Here is a 21,863-nt window from a genome sequence, read left to right as displayed (position 1 = left end):
CTCCACATGCCCATCTGGGGCATGTCCTTGTCCATCCACCGGGCGGCCTTATGCCCGACTGCAGAGCCACCTGACGGGAGGTCCCCGAGACCAGCGCTGGGCGACTCCTTTCCAGGACGTCCTTCTTCCCCGACAAGGAGGGTGGTTGGCTCTGTGCAGGCTCCCCGTGAGGCGTGTGTCATCGCCTCTGGCCTTTTCTCACAGCCTCTGGGGCTGGGGGCTGGGACAGTCGCCTCCCAGCCACACAGCGCTCCCTGTACAGCACCCCGGGCCGTGTGCCCAGCCTGGGCCTTCCTCCTCCAGCCGCACGTCCTGTCTTCCTTTGCCTATTCCAGCTTCTCACTTCAAACAAGGTGCCCATCCAGGTGTGTGTGTGTAGTGTGTTGATTTGTCAAGTATGTATGTGTCAAGTATGTGGTGTGATACATGTGCATGCATGTGTGTGCACATGGTGCGTGTGTGGTGTGTCTGTGTGCACGTGGTGTGTCTGTGTGACTGTGTACACATGGTGTGTGTCGTGTATCTGTGATTGTGTGCATGCAGTGTGTGTGGTGTGTCTGTGATTGTGTGCACGCGCGTGTGTGGTGTGTCTGTGTGGTTGTGTGCATGTGGTATATCTGTGTGATTGTGCACACATGGTGTGTGTGGTGTATCTGTGTGGTTGTGTGCATGTGGTGTGTGTGGTGTGTCTATGTGATTGTGTGCACGCACATGTGTGGTGTGTCTGTGTGTGTACATGGTGTGTCTGTGCACACGTGTGTGTGGTGTATCTGTGATTGTGTGCATGTGGTGTGTGTGGTGTGTCTGTGTGATTGTGTGTACGTGGTGTGTCTGTGTGTGCACATATGGTGTGTGTGGTGTATCTGTGTGATTGTGTGTATGTGGTATGTCTGTGTGATTGTGCACACATGGTGTGTGTGGTGTATCTGTGTGGTTGTGTGCATGTGGTGTGTGTGGTGTGTCTGTGTGATTGTGTGCACGTGATGTGTGTGCACAGGTGCTGGTTCTGACATGAACCAGGTGGGTGATGGTGGATCAGGAGTTGGACTCAGTTCGGAGAAACATCAACACAGTTCTTCAGAAAGAACCTCTTCTGGGTCTTTCTAGTCTGCGCCCCAGTATTCTCTTCCTGCCCCTTCGCAGGCCTGTGGCTTCAACAGCTTCTAGACACTCATAGGAAAACCATCCTTTCTCAGGCCTCACAAGGCTTCAGGAGCAAGGCTGGCGTGTCAAGCCTGTGCAGACAGGGGAGGGGATGGGGTTTGTGGAGGACTGGAGGGAGCCTGCCTGGACAAGAAGAGTGGAAGTGCAGCTCTTCTGAACACCATGCTGGCTGGAAAGCGTCTGCAGGGCTGTCCTTTAGAGCAGGTGGACATGCAGGCCAGAGAGGAGGGGGTCAGCTGGTGACCACAGGCTCTCCGAAGTGCACAGAACACCCTGGTAAGGTGAATAGCTGCTCCCTTACTGGGAAAGACTAGAGGATTTTACTATGACTTATGTGACCCAACAATGCTCTGGGTGCTGTGGATTTGTCATTTGTGGAAATTCATGGGACGTCTGAGCCCACAACCTGTAAAAGCTGGTGGACTTCTAGGAGAGCAGAGAAAAAAGAAATAATAGTAGTAACAACAGTAGCAACAAAAACAATGGCAGCGAAAATATATTCTTTATTATGCTCTAGGCACTAAGCATGTAGTCGTCAGACAGCATGAAAAGACGGGTATTATTCATCTCCTTCATACAGATGAGGAGACTGAGGCTAAGAGGGGCAAGTGACTTGCCTGCAGGTACACAGCTGGTAAGCAGCAGAGCTGGGCTCCCTTTAGGTCCACCTGATCACGCGGCTTGACTTATTAGCGTTGAAATTGCTGAGCACTAGAGGGCTAGGCACTCAGGGTTGTTCTGCTCATTATTCAATTTCATCCAGGCTGGGGGTCCTGGGGGAGCCCCAGAGCTGTAAGCTTAACCCACTTGGGCGGGGCTCTGGGGTCCCTGGGGGGAATGACTCCATGGGGTGGTGCTCTCGACACAGGGAGCCGAGGGCCTCCAGGAAGAGTTTTCTGAAGGAGGAGGACACCGCGTTGTACAGGACAGGGGTCACTGCCGAGCTGACGTAGAAGAGCGTGTTGGTCACCATGTAGAAGTAGTGATAGAAATCGTAGAGCTTGCTGGAAGGGAAACCCGGAAGGCTGGTTAGAGGCCCTGCTGCCTGCCCCCCGGGTCCTCCCCTTCCTGTTGGGAGCCAGGTCAGGAGGGCCTGCTTCCTGCTATCGAGAAGCACAACGTGCATTCAAGAAACGTTCCATCAGCACTGGCTGCCCTTGGCTGCCACACTCCACCCAGCATCGGAGTCCCTGTTCCTGGCTGCCAGGCCCAGCTGCCCGCAGAATGAAAAGCACACCTACTGATGGACAGAGACCATCGTCCAGGCTCTCGAGGCGTGGGGAGCCTTGTGCTGCTGCATGAGTTCAAGAAATGGCTTCGTGATGGGGACAGAGGCATTCTGAGAATTCCCTGGCTGCCTTGGGAAGGGCTGCACCTGTGTGCATGTTGGTGTGTGTGTGTGTGTGCATGCTTGTGTATGCGTGCACTTGTGTGTGTGTTTGTGTGTGTGCACTCTCATATATGTGCACATGTGTCTGAGCTTGTGCATGTGTGTGCACAATTGTGCATATGTGTGCGTGCACTTGTGTTTGTGTGTGCGTGCTTGTATGTGTACACCTGTGTGCCTGTGCTTGTGCATATGTGTGTGTGTACTTGTGTGTGTGTACTTGTGTGTCTGTGTGTAGGGGAAATTGCAGCTCTCGAGAACCAGTCATCTGTTGACACAGCTATTTCCTTGGAGGCCACATAGGATCTCTCTCCTCTCAGATGTCTGACTTTGGCTTATCATCAGGGTGCAGTGATTTCCAAAAGGAAGAGAAGGGATTCTCAGCTTGGGTTTTCTCCCAATGTGTCATGAAATGGGTGTGCACGGTCTCATCTCTAAGCAGCCTCTATTAGCTCATAGAATCCCAGCTCTGAGGCCTCCTCCCTCTCTCCCTCCTTGTGAGAACATGGCCTTCGCCCTGCTCCCTACCTGCAGGCAGCTCTCCATCCCGGAGTCAGGAGGCTGGAAGCCCTGACTGCCACTCACACGGCCTGAGAAGTTCAGAGAGTTTTCTACATGATGCTTGGTTCCCCACCCTGAACTGGAAACTTTGGGGATAACAGACTGGGCAGGGCCAGCTAGAATGGAGGCCAGAGTTCTGGAGAGGCCAGCAACCAGGGGCTTCCCCTGGAGAGCGCAGGCAATCCCAGCCCCATGCCATGCCCCCCATGAGCTGGGGTTCCTCCCCTCACTCACTCGGTCCACCGTTCGTCAGGGACGTAGCAGTACATGAGCCTGCGGACGTGGTACGGCATCCAGCAGACGACATACACGGCCACAATGGCTCCTGCAGGACAGGTGGGGAGAGAGACAGACAGCAAACACATTAGCAGTTATGCAGCTCTGGGGGGGCGGAAGCTGCCCGAGGTGACAACAGTGTTTCCTGAGAGTTTGTTCCTGGAGTCTAGGGGTTGGCAGGAAACTTTGAGCTTATCTGGCACACTCTTGTCTGGAAAGAAAGTGAAGGTGAAAGTTGCTCAGTCGTGTCCAACTCTTTGCAACCCCATGGACTATACAGTTCATGGAATTCTCCAGGCCAGAGTACTGGAGTGGGCAACCTTTCTCTTCTCCAGGGGATCTTCCCAACCCAGGTCTCCGGCATTGCAGGCTGATTCTTTACCAACTGAGGTATTAGGAAAGCCCCACTCTTGTCTGGATCTGTCCCTAAACCTACTGTTACCCTGTCCTCTGAGTGAGTGTCCACTTTAATCCTAACTGGTCCACTGATGTGCTTCTAGAAACTTCTACAACATCTATAACCTCCTGGCCACTAGAATATACTCCTAACTCAGGATTGGATATTCCCCCTTGGTCGTCTAACTGCATAGATGTGTGTGCATGTGTGCCTGCTAAGTCGCTTCAGTCATGTCTGACTCTGCAACCCAATGGACTGTAGCCCGCCAAGCTCCTCTGTCCATGGGATTCTCCAGGCAAGAACACTAGAGTGGGTTGCCGTGCCCTTCTCCAGGGGATCTTCCCCGCCCAGGGATTGGACCCATGCCTCTGTGTCTTCTGCATTGACAGGGTTCTTTAACACTAGTGCCACCTGGGAAGCCCAATTGCATAGACAGTAGAACTCAAATGCCCTGCCTTACAAAGCCTCTCCCCTCCTGTGTCCCCTTTTTCTGGTTGATTGATGGCACCACTGTCCATCTGACACCCAAGTCGTAAGCCAGAGAGTCTTCTCTTTCCAGTACTCCCAAGATCCAGTCTATTAAAAAGTTACTCCCTAGCATCTCTCCTCTCTCCCTTTCTCCCCACCTCCACTGTGCCCACCCCAGGGGACCACATCTTCCCTCCACTGGACTGTGACAGCAGTCTCCTAACTGGCCCTATTGACCTAAACTTCTCCTCCTTCCCTTCCCTCCTTCTCCTCCTGCCCTGAGTGGCAAACCCATTCTCTAATCCACTGAGGTCCCTGGACTAGCAGCATCCACCTCAACTGGGAGTTTGTTAGAAATGTAGACTGTCAGGCACACCCAGACCAGATGCATCAGAATTTCTGGATGGGGGCCCAGGGGTCCACGTCTGACAACTCTCCCCAAGCATTCCTACGTGCATGGAAGTTTGAGAAGCACTGAACTGCCTGTCCTGCAAAACTGCCAAGCATGTATATCTCAAGAGCAAGTCCCCCTGTCATTCCTGGGCCCCGGCTCTTTCAATGATGACCCATTGTCTATGGAAAGAAGTCCAGGCCCTTCACGTGCTGCTTTTGCTACTTGGCACATCACATCACACTTAGCTCTTGGATTTCAGTCCTGTGCACAAGACTGTGACATACACATGGCAGCAGAGACCCTGTCCCTTCCTCCATCCTTCTGGACCTTTGTGTGCGCCTGGATCACACAGGTGCATGGAGAGACCTCTGCTTTCCTGTGCCTTTAAAGTTGTCCTTACAGAGCCAAGTTTGCCCAGATACTTAAAACACACACACATACACATAGATCAGTGTCGCATCAGAGAAAGTGGAGAGTTAGTGGGGAACCGGATTTGGAGACCTAGCTGGCCTGCGTCCACAATGCCTGGTCAGCGGGTCCTTAAATACATTGGTTCCTCGTGTCCATCTGAACAATCAGACTCCCTGAGAAGCAGCCAGGGGTCTGTTTGTCTTTGTGTCCACCCCCCTGGAGCCGATGGGGCGGTCAGTGTACACAATTCCCATTCCTTCTTTTAATTATACTACTGTACCTTACAGAAGCCTGTTGGTGATTGTATAACTCCCCAGGGCATAGAGAAAAATGAGACCTAGATAGAGGCAGGAACTAGCTCAAGGCCATGTGGCCAGGGATTGGTGGAGACCGCCCTGGTCTGGCCCTTCCACTCCGGGCGGGGTTACCAGGAACTTAACTGAGAACTTGGATGCTGCGCCGGAGGCCACGGATCCGGCGGGAGTCCTTGTGTCTCACCAGGGCGGCCTGGTCCCCCAGGGCCAGTGTCTTCCTGTCCTCGCTCATTAGCTCCAGGCGGCTGGGGGCAGAACTGCCTGCGGCGGGAGGGGACGGCACCTGGGAGCAGAGGGCTGCCAGGTGGCTCACGGTGACCCCGTTCAGGAAAGCGGTTAATGCCAAAGGGAGCACGAAGGACACCAGCACATTCACCTGGAAAAGGTGATTCCAAGGGTTATGGAGGTAGCTCCAAGGCTTGGTGACCGCTGGTCCTCAGGTGTGCCCAAGGGCCCGGGAATCTGCAGCAACAGGAGCGGGGCTGGGGGTGGGGGTGACAGTGGATTTACAGATGCTGAGAAAATTCTCAGAAAGTAAGGGGAGAGCAGTGAAAATAGAAAAGACAAGAAAACGGGGCGTTTAGGATGCTCACTGTCTAAATAATAGCCATGCTGGAAAGAAAAATAGAGAAAAGAGTGGAGGAAATTATAATGTAGGAAAAAAAAAAACACATTTAAGAAAGTTTTCCCAGGGCTTCCTTAGTGGCTCATTGGTAAAGAATCCACTTGCCAGATGAATGGATAAGAAAGCTGTGGTACATATGCACAATGGAATATTACTCAGCTATTAAAAAGAATGCATTTGAATCAGTTCTAATGAGGTGGATGAAACTGGAGCCTATTATACAGAGTGAAGTAAGTCAGAAAGAACAACATCAATACAGTATATTAATGCCTATATATGGAGTTTAGAAAGATGGTAACGATGACCCTATATGTGAGATAGCAAAAGAGACACAGATGTAAAGAACAGACTTTTGGACTCTGTGGGAGAAGGCAAGCGTGGGATGATTTGAGAGAATAGCATTGAAACATGTATATTATCATATGTAAAATAGATCGCCAGTCCAGTTTCAATGCATGAGACAGGGTGCTCAGGGCTGGTGCACTGGGATGATCCTGATGGATGGGATGGGGAGGGAGGTGGGAGAGGGTTTCAGGATGGGGAACACATGTACACTCATGGCTGATTCATGTCAATGTATGGCAAAAACCACCTCAATATTATAAAGTAATTAGCCTCCATTAAAATAAATAAATTAATTTAAAAAAAATCCACCTGCCAGTGTAGGAGACACAGGTTTGATCTGGCAGGATCTCACATACCACAGAGCGACTAAGCCCATGCACCGCAACTATTGAGCCTCTGCTCTAAGCCCAGGAGCTACAACTGCAGGGCCCACGTGCAGCAGCTACTGAAGCCACTCTCCCTAGAGCCATCACTCTGCAACAAGAGAAGCCACGACCATGAGAAGCCCACATACAGCTATTAGGGAGTAGCCCCTGCTTGCCACAACTAGAGAATAGCCCATGCATCAGTGAAGATGCAGCCCAGCCATAAATCAATAAAACTGTATTTTAAAAAAGTTTTCCCAAAATTGAGGGATATGAACTTCAAGACTGAAAGGTGTGTGGGTGCTCAGAACAATGGATGAAAATAAATCCACATCAAGGCACGTTCTTATGACATTTAGCACCTGGAGATAGAGTAGGTCTCCAAAGCTCCCAAAGGGATAAAACAGGGCATGTACAAAGGAGGGGAACCAGAATGGCCTTCAGTTCAGTTCAGTCGCTCAGTTGTGTCCGACTCTTTGCAACCCTATGGACTGCAGCACGCCAGGCCTCCCTGTCCATTGCCAACTGGCCTTAGACTCACTCAAAGCAATGAGGAAGCTAGAAAATAATAGACTGATGCTTTAAAATTTGTGAGGAAAAACAGTTTCCATCTTGTAATGTTCTGCCCAGCCATACTGTGAGAAATGAGAGGATAAAATGAAATATTTTCAGACACGTAAATTCTCAAAAAGTGTTTTTACCTTCTACAGACATTTTTTCAGGTCTCAGGAGGTTACAAGAGCATATGTTCCATCAAAATAAGCTTGTGAACCAACATAGAGGGAGACCTGGGATCCCCGAATTGGGTGTCCCCCAGAGGAGCGGAAAGATGGGGTAGCATTGGCAAGGTGCTGGAGCAGAAGAGAGGGCTCCAGACATGATTTAAAAATACAAGATGAGGTTGGTTGATTACCTGATGGGGCTCAACATATTGACAGGGTATTTATACTTCTGGTGTGTGCATGTTAAGCCACTCAGTTATGTTCAACTCTTTGCAATTTTGAAAGCAAGTGGAATGCTTTCCTGTTGCATTTTTATTCCTATTTCCACAGTTTTCCATATTCCTGTTAAGACTGAAGTTGATATATGTATTTCTTTTGAAATCCTTCATTAACATTGAATGTTTTGGCCTCTTTTTCTATCTGTACAATGACCCAATAAACTAGTTGTTCTTGTCATGGGGCTAAATATCACTAGTTTGGGTGATAATAGAAAGGCAGAAAACTGGGTGGGTCATGAAATCTACATATTGTTACCTGCTCTCCAGGTAATTCTTAAACCCAATCACGTTTGCTCACCACTCCTGCAAGACTGGGAAGACTTGAGTCAATCTTGAGTTCAAATCTGGAATTCTCTTTATTTTTTTATTGAGATATAGTTGGTTTACAATACTGTTAGTTTCAGGTATATAGCAAAGTGATTCAGTTACACATACATACATATATATTTTTCAGATTATTTTCCATATAGCTTATTCCAAGATATTGACTATAATTCCCTGTGCTATACAGCAAATCTTTGTTGCTTGCCTATTTTATATATAGTACTTTTTATCTGTTAATCCCATAGTCCCAATTTATCCCCGGTCTCTCCCTCCCTTTCCCCTTTGATCACCATAAGTTTATTTTCTAGGTCTGAGGGTCTGTTTCTGTTTTGCATTTAGTCATTTATATTATGCTTTAGATTCCACATATAAACGATATCGTGTAATATTTGTCTTTCTCTGACTTACCTTCACTCAGCATGATAATCTCTAGGTCCATCCGTGTCGCCACAAAATGGCATTATTTCATTCTTGTTTGGACTTCTCTTAGTGCTTCCCTTTGGCCAAGTCTCTCCCCAAATCCTTTGTTTAATCGGGCGGTGAGACCCAACTTTCTGACTGCTCTCTAGCGTGAGAGATGAAAACACAGGCGGTGGGCTCGCTCCTCCCGCTTACCTGGACGAAGACCTGCAGGGTGGTGCGGCTCACCAGCACGGTGCACACGCGCGAGGCGGGCTCCGGCTCCCCGCCCGCCGTCTCCAGCTCGTGCTTCTGCCCCATGATGACGGCCATGGGCAGGGCCAGGCCGAGCGAGGCGGCCCAGACGACGGACAGCAGGCGGCGGGTCTTGCGCGGAGTCAGCAGGCTTCGGGCGCGCAGGGGCTGGCACACGGCCAGGCAGCGCTCGGCGCTCAGGCTGGCCACGCTGAGCACCGTGGCGTAGGCGCACAGCTCGCGCACGAAGTAGTAGGCGCGGCAGCCCAGGTCTCCGAAGACCCAGGGGTAGTGGAACCACACGAAGTTGTAGAGCTCCATGGGCATGCCGACCAGCAGCAGCAGCAGGGCGGAGAGCGCCAGGCTGAGCACGTGGCAGCGCAGGCGCCCCGGGGGCCCGGCCCGCGCCTTCAGCACCACGTGCACGGACAGCGCATTGCCCGCCGTGCCCAGCGCGAAGATGAGCGAGTAGAGCGCGGTGAACAGCACCTTGGCCCAGAGGTGCGTGTCCACGCCCAGCCGCGCGTCCAGGCTCAGCGCGGGCCCGGGGCTGGGTCCCGGGGCCCGCGGGCTGCCAGTCTCCATCGTGTTCCCGAGACTGCGCTCCCTCCCTCTCCCTGCCTGGAGACTGGGCGAGCTGCCCTGTTGGCCAGCGCCTCCCCTCCTCTCTGGGAACCTCCAGAATGGGAGGACACGCCCCGTGGAGGGTGCCCCGGAGCCGGCGCAGGACCGCGAGGGTAAGCCTGTTAGCTGCGCTCACGTTTCTCAGTTCAGTTCCCTGCGGGGGAAACACGTGCCGGATGGAGGGTGGGCTCATTTTGGGGGGACCTGAGAGACAGTGAGTTGGGCCGAATGCCTCCATTTACTAGCTGTGTGACCTTGGGCAAGTTATTTTTTGTCCTCTCTCAACCCGTTTCTGCATTTAAACAATATTATCTAGACTGCAGACTTTCTGTGAAGATTGCATGGGTGAATCTGTGTCCAACTCTTTACCTGTGGCATAAGCAGGCATCCCACATGTGCCATGCGCTCTGCTGCTGCCTGTGTGTACCATCCCAGGGCAACTGATCAGAATTTGCCCACATGTCAACATTTCCCAGGTAACTCAGTGGTAAAGAATCCACCTGCAATGCAGGAGACTCAGGTTTGATCCCTGGGTTGGGAAGATCCCCTGGAGGAGGAAATGGCAACCCACTTCAGGATTCTTGCCTGGAAAATGCCATGGGTAGAGGAGCCTGGTGGGCTATAGTCCATGGGGTCATAAAGAATCAGACACGAATGAGCATGCATGCAACATTTTGCAGCTGTTATTCTTGGAAAAGGTCTCTTTCATCTTCTTGCTAAAGGCTGTTTCAGTGCCACGGTAATGTCCTCAAGGAAGTCCTCTGTCACTGACAGCTGCCTGCACATGATATCTGCTTTCCCCATCCTTTGAGGATGTCATGCTCATGGAGCAGTATGAGAAAGTGGAAAGAAGTATTGAGCGTGTTTTAAAGCCTTCCATAGGTCTCTTTCCTAAACCCATCTAGAATACCAGAACTTAATTCACTTATTTAAGTTTTTTTTGGCTGCACTGGGTCTTCCATTGTTGTACCCGGGCTTTCTCTGCTTGTAGCGAGTGGGAGGCTACTCTCTAGTTGCGATGTGCAGGAAGGTGAGATGCAGTTAATAAGGGAATGAGGAAGACTCAGCGCCAATGACACATCCAGTGGGCTCTCCCTGCAGATGTGTGCAGAGGGCTCAGAATTTCTATCTTCACCCAGGGGTCTAGAGGAGAATGACTGATAGGCCCTCTGGTTGTAAATCCCATACCTGGTCCCTCTAAGCTGAAACTCTGAGAACATATCCGTGTGTGGATGCTCTGGGCCTAGCACTTGCTTCTTCAGTACCCACAAGAACTTAATTTTGCCTCTGAATAAAATCATCACTTGTGTTAAGGTTGCTTTCAGCCTGTATTGGAAGACTCTGGTCTTTGATATCCTCCATTGTCTATGTTAGAATCAAAATCTGGGCTTCCCTGTTGAGTCACAAAGTGAAAGTCGCTCAGTCGTGTCAGACTGTTTGCAACCCCATGGACTATACTATCCATGGAATTCTCCAGGCTAGAATACTGGAGTGGGTAGCTTTTCCCTTCTCCAAGGGCTCTTCCCAACTCAGGGACTGAACCCAGGTGTCCCGCATTGCAGTCAGATTCTTAACCAGCTGAGCCACCAGGAAAGCCCAAGAATACTGGAGTGGGTAGCCTGTCCCTTCCCCAGTGGATCTTCCCAACCCAGGAATCAAACTGGGGTCTCACGTATTGTGGAAGGATTCTTTATCGGTTGAGCTACCAGGGAAGCCCATTGAGTCACAGACCAAGCTAAATTTCTCGATCTCTAATTGTGCAGCAAATAATTCATAACTACCCAGTACTAGAGGGTGCTGCAATGGGTGGCAGTTATGGAAGGGAAGGATTACCTGTCCAGAGATGCCAGAGGCAGGATGCTACGCTGTTTGGGGTAGTGGTGTGAAGTACTGACAAGGCTTCCTGGCCAGGCAAGGTGTCTCTGGATCTAAGAATCTGGGTGTTCTGCTTGCTTTGTGTACCTAGATTCCTAACTTTCTTGCCTGTTGCATGTAGGGTCCCATCAAAAGGGCTTCTGCCATGGACTGAACTGTGTTCCCCTCCCCACTGGTTGAAGACTTAACCCCTAGTGTGACTGCATCTGGAGTAAGGAGATAATTAGAGTTAAAGGAGATTGCAGGCGGTGAGTATCCATATAAGGACTTCCCTGTGGCTCAGATGATAAAGCAGGAGATCTGGGTTTGATCCCTGGGTCAGGAAGATCCCCTGGAGAAAGAAATGGCAACCCATTCCATTGTTCTTGCCTGGAGAATCCCAGGGACAGAGGAACCTGGCGGGCTGCAGTCCATGGGGTTGCAAAGAGTTGGACACGACTGAGTGATTAACACACACGTAAGAGGAGATATCAGAGAGTTCCCTACCTCTCTCTGTCTCTTTCTTTCTGGCACACGAGGACACAGTGAGGAGGAGACAGTCAGTCTTCAAGCCAGGAAGAGAGCTCACACCAGGAACCAAATCTGTTGGCACCTTAGTCTTGGACTTCCAGCCTCCCAGACTGTGAGAACATAAACTTCTGCTGTTTAAGCCCCATAGTCCCCAGTGTGTGTTCTGGCAGCTTGAGCAGACTCAGACAGCTTCCTTCCCCAAGCAGCCTTTGGTCCTGATGCCAGTACATGACCCAGAGAATTTACTTGCTACTTGAACCTTGAAAAAAGACAGTTAATTCCCTGTTTCCATCACTCCAAAATTGAGTCATAGTAGGATTTTCTGACTCAGAGAAAGAGGGAACAACAGAGAGTCACTGCATGTGTATGTGTTATGAGAAAGAGACAGAGAGGGAGGCAGAGATGTAACATATTTGCAGGTTCTGGGATTAGAACACTGACCCATTTGGGGGTTGATATCCTGCATTTCACACCTCAGGTCCAACCTCCTGTCCTTTTTCTCAAAGACCTAAGAATGGAAGCCTCTTTATGGAGTGGGGAAATCAGGGATGGCTCCGTGGAGGGAGAAGGTGTGGCCTGGCCCCAGACAGAGGGCACACTTGAAAAGACCTTCCAGGAAGTGGGTCACAGCATGAGCTAAGATTTAGAAATGGGACTAGACAAGGTGTTCTGAGAGGGGGGGGCTGTTCACAGGAGACTCCAAAACCAGGGCCTGGCAGCCTGGGGAAAAGGGGTGCCCTGTGGATTCTTGTGCCCCGGGTGTGTAGGGGCAGTGATTCAAGGCAGACCCCAGTGTGGTCCTGCGGGGTCCCGTGGGGCAGCACAGGAGTTCTCAGAAGCTCCAGTGGAGGACAAGTTGGAGAGTTTGGCCAACAGAAGTCCAAAGTAAAATAGAGCCTCCGTTTCTTTGTCTGTAAAATGGAGCTATTTGTGCCTACCTCAGAGTGACTGTAAGGATTAGTAGCCGTGACTGCTTTTTGAGGGTCTAATACACACCAGCTTTCATCAAGGACTCTCTGTTCATGGCCTCAAGTTCCCCCACAACAGCCCTGTGACGGAGAGACTATTTTTATCCCTGTGTTTCCCAGATAAGGAAACAAAGGTCCTTAAAGGTCTGAGTCAGAACAGCTTTGAAGTGCCGAGTCAGCCCCAGAGCCCAGGTCTCTGTGACTCAGATGGTGCAGCTCAGTCATCATGTGTTGCTTCCAGGAACCCCATCAACACACGTCTCTATTTCTAGGCACACCAGCCCAGCCAGCGCTGGCTGTCATAGGCCTGACATAGCAGCAGGATACCCGTCAGCCTGACCTCCCTACGAGCAGGGGTGTGAAACCCGCCTGGGCTTGGAGCCCCGAAGACCAGGCACACCCCCACCTTGTTCACGCCGAGGTTCCACATGGCTGGCCCTGAGGATGGGTGCAGGAGGACGGGAGTGCTGTGTTCACAGCTCCTGTGTGGCTCTGTGCACCTAACATAGCCAGCTAAGTGCTCCCCATGACCAGGTGTAACGACTCACAGTCTTATCACTGATTGGTCACGAGGTTCTCAAAATATCTCGACAGCAGGAATTAAAAATAGTAGAGTAGTGGGGACCCAGCTCAGTCGAAGTGTCTGAAAGTGTTATTTTCGCCCTTCCGTTGAGGACATTCTTTAGTCTGTGGGAGCCGTTCCAGGGAGTGGGCGGGGAGCCACCCTGCCCTCTCTGTTCTTCTCCAGAGGGAGCAAGGCCAGCTGCAGTGTGTGGCCAGGATCATGGTGACCTGGGCACGTGGAAGCCTGGGGTTCAGAACCTTCCTGCGGCTTACCAGATGCAGCAGAACTGGGGTAGCCGCTGACCTCCAACCTGTCAAGGGAGGTCGTTAGAACCCATCACGTTTGTTAGGACATGCCCGGCATCTTTCAGGTGTTGGCCCACTCCACCCTCGGCACATCCCTGGATGGATTCCGGGTCAGGGTCTCCTCCAGAGAGCAGGAGGAAGGGGAGTGAAGTGAGTGGAAAGGCAGAAGGCCTAGCTAGGGAGGAGGTAAAGACCAGGATAAGTGCTTCTGCACCCATGGAGTAGAGCTGAGAGGTGTTTGGAGGTGGGCGGTCCTAGCATTAAAGACTATAGGGATTCTGGGGGCCAGGGAGTCCCTCTGTGCTAGGGGTCAGGGAGTTTGTCTCCTTCAGTCCTTGTCAAACGAGATCAGAGCCTCTCACCCAGTCCTGCAGCTTGCCCTGTGCTCCCCTCTCATCCCCAACTTGCCTAGAAACTGCCTCCCCCCACCCAGCTGCGGGCCTGCACACCTGTGCCCCATGGAGCCCAGCCCCATCAGCACAAACCCACAGCTCCTGGCAGGATCAGAACCACGTTTCAAGCACTGTGTTTGGGGTCAACCCAACGCTGCTTAGTCACTTCCCGCTTTGTGACCCAAGACCAGTTCTTTAAGCTCCTCTTTCACTTCCTTAACCTCATAGGGCTGCTGTGCAGAACGTGTACCGGAGAGCAGTTGACTGCCTGGTGGTGTGTCTGAAAGTGTTGTTTTCTCCCTTCCCTGGCTTCCTGGTGTGCAGGCAGCACTCAGGTCCAGCGAGTCGTCACGATGACGCTGCTGAGTGTGATGGAGGTGATGCCCGTGGTCCCCTGGGGAAGGAAGGCCGCTGACCCCAGCCTTCTTGACTCCCCAAAGGGTGCCCGTGCACGGAGAGGAAGGATTCCTTGTCACTTCTGTGGGAAACCAGTGGCTTCCCTGGTGCCCTCAGATGGTAAAGAATCTGCCTGCTGTGCAGGAGACCCCGGTTTGATCCCTGGATTGGGATGATCCCCTGGAGGGGGCCATGGCTACCCACTCCAGTATTCTTGCCTGGAGCATCCCATGGACAGAGGAGCCTGGTGGGCTACCGTCCAGGAGGTCTCAAAGAGTCAGACACGACTGAGCGACTAAGACTTTCACATGACACAGTGGTAGAGGTGAAGGTGAGTGGACTACAGGACCCGCCCATCCTCTTTTGCAAGGCTCCCTGCACCCAGCATGTGAGGTGGTGTCTCCCCCAACACGTCCTCCCCACAGATCGCCTCTGGAGGCAGCACTCGTGGGTTTGGATCACAGTTCTGTCCTTTGTGGCTGTGTGACCTTGGGGAAGTTAGTGGTGAGGCAAGAGTACCTAGCAGGTCACGCCCCGTGACCGGGTGTCAGTCTCACAGAGTCCAGAGAAACTGGCATCTGCTGGAGACCTCTGCATCCTTCAGGGACCGGGAGGTGTCCTGGTGTTGTTTTGTTAGCCCATCCCAGGTGGGAGAGGATTTGCAATTCAACACTCTGCTCTTTTCCTGAGCCTTGTGACTTGGCCGGGCTCCTGGGTGGAAAGAGAAGCTGCCTGCTCTGGGCTCAGTGTCACTGGGCCAGCCTCCCAGCTCCTGAAATTAGCCTCCGCAGACACCGTTCTCTGGGCGCTGGGTGGGGAGGCCACTGGTGTCCCCCCGACCCCAGCCATGGAGGAGCAGGACCATGCCTGTGACGCCACCTGGGAGCCCCCACAGCCAAAGAGCCGCCCGGACTCACCTTGGTCATGGGTAAGGGCCAGGGCATGGCCACATGCAAACCCCCCAACCCCCGCCTGGCTGAGAAGTGCAGACAGGCCTTGTGGGTCCTGTAGAGGATCGGTGCATCCACATTTTTCCAAAGAAGTGATGGGACCAGCTGCTCCCCAGGGGCTCCTGGGATGGAGGCTACATTTATGGAAGAGGGTTTAGAACTGACTCGAGAAGTCAAGGCGTTTTTCTTTGCCTTGGATGGATAGTAATAGTAACTGCTTTAATCCTCAAGACAGAGAGTTATTTGAGGACTCCTGCTCACCAGGCACTGTGCAGGGAATGCTTGCTGTCTTCTGTGTTTGCATGCGGGCAAGGAGGGGAGGCCCCGAGGGTTGAAGTTACGGGATCAACACAGGCATTTGAGCATGGTTGTGTCAGAGAGTGTGATGTGTGTGCTGTGGGCGCCCCTGGACTCCAAAGCCAGAGGTTGCACCGTCTGTGTTTTCTAGATCTCATCCTAGATGTCCAGGCTTTGTTCAAAGGTAGTTATGTTTGTGTGAAGCCCCAAAAGCAAGAGTAGAGGGTGTTCAGATAACCGCAAGTGGAAGTGGGGACCAAGGGTGGAGCCTGGACTAGAGTTTGGGCTTGGCTATTTCTTCCAAAGGCTGAGGGTTTGGCCACAGTGAACATAATGTGTTAATGGTAGTGGTTTAGTCACAAAATTGTGTCTGACTCTGTGACCCCATGGACAGTAGCCCGCCAGGCTCTTCTGTCCATGGGGATGCTCCAGGCAAGAATACTGGAGTGGGTTGCCATTTCCTCCTCCAGGGGATACTCCCGACCCAGGGATCGAATCCTGGTCTCCTGCACTGCAGGCGGATTCTTTACGTCTAAGCCACCAGGGAAGCCACCAGCGTGTCACTGCCCCGGCCCAAATGTCTAGGACTCCTTTGACACTCCTGGTCTGGCCCCCAGCTGCAGAGGCTGGGCTGGTCCTGAAGGGTTCCACACGCCCTGGAAATGGAGAGAGCTTGGGATCTGTTGCACCTATGGGGAGAGGGTGAGGGGTGTGGCGTGCACTGAGCAGACACAGCCTCCTGGCTGCCGGTTCCCCGAAGTCCCTGTCATTGTCACTTCAGTCACATCCACCCTCAGGGCAGCTCCTTTCCCTGCAGGGACATGGGACCTTGCTGTTGGTATTCAGGCGGAGATGCGGTGGGCAGCGGGCACCCGAGAAAGGGCCTCTGGATTCTGCTCCCAGCCTTTGCCTCTTGGCCCTTTGGGCCGGTGTTTCCTGGGCAGACAGATGCTCGCAGAGGCGGCTGCGCAGTGAGCCTCCCTCTGCAGGCGGAGGGCAGGAATGGGAGCACTCCCCCGTAGTGCTCTGTACATTGACGGCATTCACACTCTAGCTAAACAACGGTTTTGTGGTTCATTGGAGATTAAGACAGTTGTGTCTTGTTTCCCATTCCTGGAATGTCTCTCTTGAACAGAGCAGCCCTGAGAAGTGCCCCCTTCTTCTCCCGCATGGGCAGCACTGCGCTCTCAGAAAGCTCTCCCACATCCACTCCGGGACTGAGTCTCCTCGGCCCTGGGACACAGGTCTTATCATCGTGGCATCTCTCTTATACAGCCCATCTCTCTCGTCCAGTTTCCCCGGGCTGTCAAATGTCATTCCCATTTGACAGCCTGGGAAACTGAGGTTTTGATGTTGCCCGCCAAGTGGCTCGGGGACGGGAGCGGCTGGGGAAGATGGAGGCAGGATAGTAGCCCAGCCCCACCATCATTCCCCACATGGACGCTGTGATCCGAGGAAGCTCTGACAACACCTGCTTTCTGCTTTTATCTTTGGATTATTAGTAATTTTTCCTGGTTATAAAATTATGTGTATTAGAAAAGGTTTCAATTCTACAGAGGAGTGTAAATAATAATAAGATAGTAAAATGCCAATCATTTCACCGCTTGGGAGGTTGTCTGGGAACTTTGTCAACTGAGGTCACCCTGTGTTTCCCTAGAGGCTCATTATAATTAAGCCACAGAAAGGATTTCAAAGTCTCTGGTTCTTTTTTCATTTCAATCCCTTCACTGCCCTGTGTGCTCGATTCTAAAATCCCCGAAGTCCTCTGGGTGTCCACTGTGGCCTGGACCCCTTGCCGTGTGACATCTTTGACTGTCTTCCTGGCGGAGGCGGGTGTCCATGGCAGGAGAGGGTGAAGGGTGACGGGGGACAGTTTGCTGGACTCTGGAGCTGCTGCGCTGGCCCTGCAGACTGTCTACTCCTGAGTGCAGGATTTAAATGGGCCCAGGAACTTGGGCTTGGCTCCTGCTGGTGCCCATATCCAGGAGAATCTGACCTGCTGAGCTGAAGGGTGGCTGCAGGGCAGGGATCCCAGGAGTCTAACGGGGCTCCAGGGAGAGTGCTGGCCTCCTTCCACTGTTGGGGGCTGGGTGCAGCCCAGGGAGGACAGAGGAGGCCAGGTCCTGAGTGAGGCTTCAGCAAAGCTGGACTGGAACACAAAGCAGGAAATCGAGGTGGAAGCCCAGATGGACTGCCTGCCATGCAGGAAAGCTTAGGAGGAGGCTGCAAGAGAGCTGGCCAAGCAGGGCAGGAGAGGCGGGAACTGCAGCTGCCGTGGCCAGGAGCCCGGGCTGAGCTGGCTGCTTCTGGGGAGGGTAAGAATGGCTCAGCCATTGTGGGGCACTTTCATTCCTGGGGCCAGGAAAGGGCAGCTGGCAGTGCCGAGAGCCCTGGGAGGCACCTGTTAAGTTGGCAACAGCTCCCTGAACACAGGCCACATCCCTTCCCAGAGGCTGTGAGCTTGTTGTTCTGGCTTTGAGCGTGTACAGAGCCCCGTGGGACACAGTGATGGGTGAGACCTGGTCCCCACCCGCAGGAGGTCAGGGTGGAGTGTGAGTGGGTGCGTCTGCCAGCTGCCAAGTTCCTGTGGGCACAGATCAGGAGGAATTCCCACTGGCAGGGCTGGGGAAGGCGTCTTTGTGAAGCTGGCATCAGAGCCAGGCCTTGGGAGGAGGGTAGGATTTCAATAAACAGATAGGGGGAGGGGTGGCAGGCAGAGACTTCTAGGCCAAGGGTTCAGCCTGAGTGACAGCTGGGCTTTGTGAGAACAGGGTGTTCTCCTAAAGCTAAGTCTGCAAGTTCAGTTCCTCAAGCCGTTTGGGATTTTATGTCTCCTGAGTTGGGGCGTGCGTGGTGATATTCACCTCGGTCAGACCCCCAGCCTGTGAGAGAAAGCAAACAGTCACAGACCAAATACGTGGGACTCGGTGTGAATCCAGGGCCACACAGGGCCTGGGCTCAAGCTTTAGTTTTACCACTTGCAAGTTTGATTAACTGGAGCCTAAGTTTTCTTATCTGTAAAATGGGACTTAACAATACCTAATAATATAATAATCACAGGGACTTGGTTGCTCGTTGTTGTTCACTGCTAAGTTGTGTCCGACTCTTTGCGACCCCATGGACTGAAGCACGCCAGGCCTCCCTATCCCTCATCATCTTCTGGAGTTCACCCTGTTTCATGTCCATTGAATCGGTGATGCTTCCTACCATCGGTGATGCTCTGCCGCCCTCTTCTTCTTCTGCCTGCAGTCTTTCCCAGCATCAGAGTCTTTTTCCAATGAGTTGGCTGTTCGCATCAGGTGGCCAAAGTATCAGAGCTCTGGTACCAAGTGCTTGGTAAATGAGCTATCATTAATAAACCTGGGGGGAAAAAATAGCTTGTTACAAGTTGGGTTGTAAATATCAGTGAAGAGAAAATCATTTGCATTTGGACTGTTGATCTCAGCGTGGTAAAGAGATAATGCACAGAATCAGAGCCCACATCCCCTAATATGGAGAATTCGGAGTGAGCCTTTGTGCAGACATTTTGGCTTGGCATTCAAGGCCTCTCAAGAGCTTCCTGCTCTTGGCTCTGTCCTCACCTACCGCGACCGTGTGTTGCCCAGCAAGTGCCTCTCCTCGGAGGCGCTGAGCCCATTATGTTAGCTGGGTCTCCAGGGGATGAACATCAGGACCTCAGACCCATCCTGCCATCTCCAGCCCCTGAGACTTGGCAAGGGGCTGGACTTTGGGCCCCAACTTCCCAGAGCACATGTTTGCCACTAAACTCCATTGGCAAAGCCGACCAGAAGCCTGGGCAGAACCTGGGTCCTGGCCTCCGGAACCCCTTTCCTCAGGGACCCCTAGGGCCAGCACCCCTGACAGTGCTGGGGCATGGAAAGACAGACTCAGGGACAGGGTCCACCTGTCCCCAGAGGCCCAGCCAACTTGAGACACCTGTTTGCCCACCTGATCCAGGCAGGATCCCAAGAGGCTACTGCCTGGGATCAGCCTGAAACTACCGGCTCCCTGGTTGAGTGATGGGGAGATGGGCAGAGAGAGAAACCAGGAAGCAGTCCCCGCACGTATCCCCCATGGGAAGCGGAGCTTTTGGCCTCCTTGCTCCTCCTCTCCAGTGCCCTGGGCCCACCCACCGCACCCCTGTTTCCTGTGAAGTCGAGGGGGATGTCTGGAGCGCCCCCTGGAGGTGGTACTCTACCACTACAGAGCGCTTACAAACAGGAAAACAGAAAAGCTACAGGAAAACCACCACCCCGTCCTATGACAGCCAAGTGGCCGTTAGGACTTTTACTAGGGACAGAAATAGGATGAACACAGAAACTCAGTGGTGCAAAGTCAGATTACTGGATCAAACCTGAATTCCTCATTAAGTTTGTTTGTGATTAAACTCCTTGCAGGAAACTGTTGTTGGATTATATTCTGCACCGTGCTTTTAAACTCTGACTCTTGCTGCCACCTTCCCTTTCTGTCTGTTCTGTTCTCCTTATTTATAACCTCTTCTCTCCTGTTGGGCTGTGAGCCCCGCGGGCAGCCAGAGTGTCTCCATATTGGTGTTGCCCAGAGCTCCTCACACAGTTGTGTTACATGTCTGGGTTGCTGGATTTATACCTTTTGCCTTGATGTAATATTGCAGCACCCTCTTTTGCTCTGAAGTGGGGTGATCACCCTACCTGGTACACATCTGTAAGGTCATACCTGCATTTGGCTTTGGGGCCATCCCCTCACCCACAGCTTGTACCCAAAGGTCTTTTCTCACTGGCACTTAGGGGTCCTAGTCATCTCCTCTGGTCAAGGCTAGAGAGGGTTGGAGGGCTCTGTATGGCAGTGCTGTGTTTCACACAAAGATTAGGGTCTAACGTTAGTGCAGGAGGCAGAAACTGTGTGGTCCGTTTCCCTGAGGATGTTGTTCCCTGCAGACACCATGCCTTGGTGTGTTAGTGGAAAAGCTAAGGGAATAGGTTAAATATTAAATAGATTAAACTGAGTTTGTTGTTCAGTCCTTCAGTCTTGTCTGACTCTTTGGACATCATGGACTACAGCATGCTAGGCTTCCCTATCCTTCATCATTTTCTGGAGCTTGCTCAAACTGATGTTCATTGAGTCAGTGATACCATCCAACCATCTCATCCTCTGTTGTCCCCTTCTCCTCCCGCCTTCAGTCTTTCCTAGCATCAGGGTCTTTTCTAATGAGTCAGTTCTTCTCATCAGGTGGCCAAAGAATTGGAGTTTCAGCATCAGTCCTTCCAGTGAATATTCAGGACTGACCTCCTTTAGGATGGACTGGTTGGATCTCCTTGCAGTCCAAGGGACTCTCAAGAGTCTTCTCCAACACCACAGTTCAAAAGCATCAGTTCTTCAGCATTCAGCCTACTTTATGGTCCAACTCTCACATCCATACATGACTACTGGAAAAACCATAGCTTTGAGTAGACAGACCTTTGGTGGCAAAGTAATGTCTCTGCTTTTTAATATGCTATCTACTGGTACTGCTACTGCTGAGTCACTTCAGTTGTGTCCGACTCTGTGCGATCCCATAGACGGCAGCCCACCAGGCTCCCCCGTCCCTGGGATTCTCCAGGCAAGAATACTGGAGTGGATTGCCATTTCCTTCTCCAATGCAGGAAAGTGAAAAGTGAAAGTGAAGTCGCTCAGTCGTGTCCGACTCTTAGCGACCCCATGGACTACAGCCTACCAGGCTCCTCATCCATGGGATTTCCCAGGCAAGAGTACTGGAGTGGGGTGCCATTGCCTTCTCCGAATATGCTATCTAGCTTTGTCAAAGCTTTTCTTTCAAGGAGCAAGCGTCTTTTAATTTCATGGCTGCAGTCTCCATCTGCAGTGATTTTGAACCCCAAGAAAATAAAGTCTCTCACTGTTTCCATTGTTTCCCCATCTATTTGACATGAAGTGATGGGACTGGATGCTCTGATCTTCATTTTTTGAATGTTGAGTTTTAAGCCAGCTTTTTCACTCTTTTCTTTCACCTTCATCAGGAGGCTCTTTAGTTCCTCTTCACTTTCTGCCATTAGGGTGTTGTCATCTGCATATCTGAAGTTATTGATATTTCTCCCGGCAATCTTGATTCCAGCTTGTGCTTCATTCAGCCCTCCATTTTGCATGATGTACTTGCCATATAAGTTAAAAAAGTAGGGTGACAATATATAGCCTTGACGTACTCCTTTCCCAAATTGGAACCAGTCTGTTGTTCCATGTCCAGTTCTAACTGTTGCTTCTTGACCTGCAAGCAGATTTCTCAGGAGGCAGGTAATGTGGTCTGGTATTCCTATCTCTTTAAG

At 51.9% G+C, this 21,863-nt stretch overlaps 2 protein-coding genes across 4 annotated transcripts in view; one reads left to right on the top strand and one right to left on the bottom strand.

The window, feature by feature from the left end:
• Window positions 1–1,647: 1,647 nt before the first annotated feature.
• NTSR2 (neurotensin receptor 2) lies at window positions 1,648–9,323 on the bottom strand. The gene is made up of 4 exons (XM_019970687.2): window positions 8,647–9,323; window positions 5,499–5,748; window positions 3,347–3,437; window positions 1,648–2,168 (listed from the first exon to the last, which is right to left on the bottom strand). The coding sequence occupies exons 1-4, from the start codon at window positions 9,268–9,270 to the stop codon at window positions 1,910–1,912; spliced, it is 1,224 nt and encodes a 407-aa protein (XP_019826246.1). The 5' UTR covers window positions 9,271–9,323; the 3' UTR covers window positions 1,648–1,909.
• A 5,768-nt stretch (window positions 9,324–15,091) lies between these two features.
• The window catches only part of LPIN1 (lipin 1), a 130,200-nt gene continuing 123,428 nt past the window's right edge, over window positions 15,092–21,863 (top strand). For all 3 annotated transcript variants that reach the window (XM_070799120.1, XM_070799122.1, XM_019970683.2), the window contains exon 1: window positions 15,092–15,248. In XM_070799120.1, coding sequence (XP_070655221.1) covers window positions 15,168–15,248 — 81 coding nt within the window. In that variant the 5' untranslated portion in view covers window positions 15,092–15,167. The remainder of the gene's footprint in view (window positions 15,249–21,863) is intronic.

The sequence above is a fragment of the Bos indicus genome, chromosome 11 (genome assembly GCF_029378745.1).
Source record: "Bos indicus isolate NIAB-ARS_2022 breed Sahiwal x Tharparkar chromosome 11, NIAB-ARS_B.indTharparkar_mat_pri_1.0, whole genome shotgun sequence".
Taxonomy (NCBI): domain Eukaryota; kingdom Metazoa; phylum Chordata; class Mammalia; order Artiodactyla; family Bovidae; genus Bos; species Bos indicus.
The sequence above is the reverse complement of the archived record's forward strand: the minus strand, read 5'-3'. Positions and strand labels throughout refer to the sequence as shown.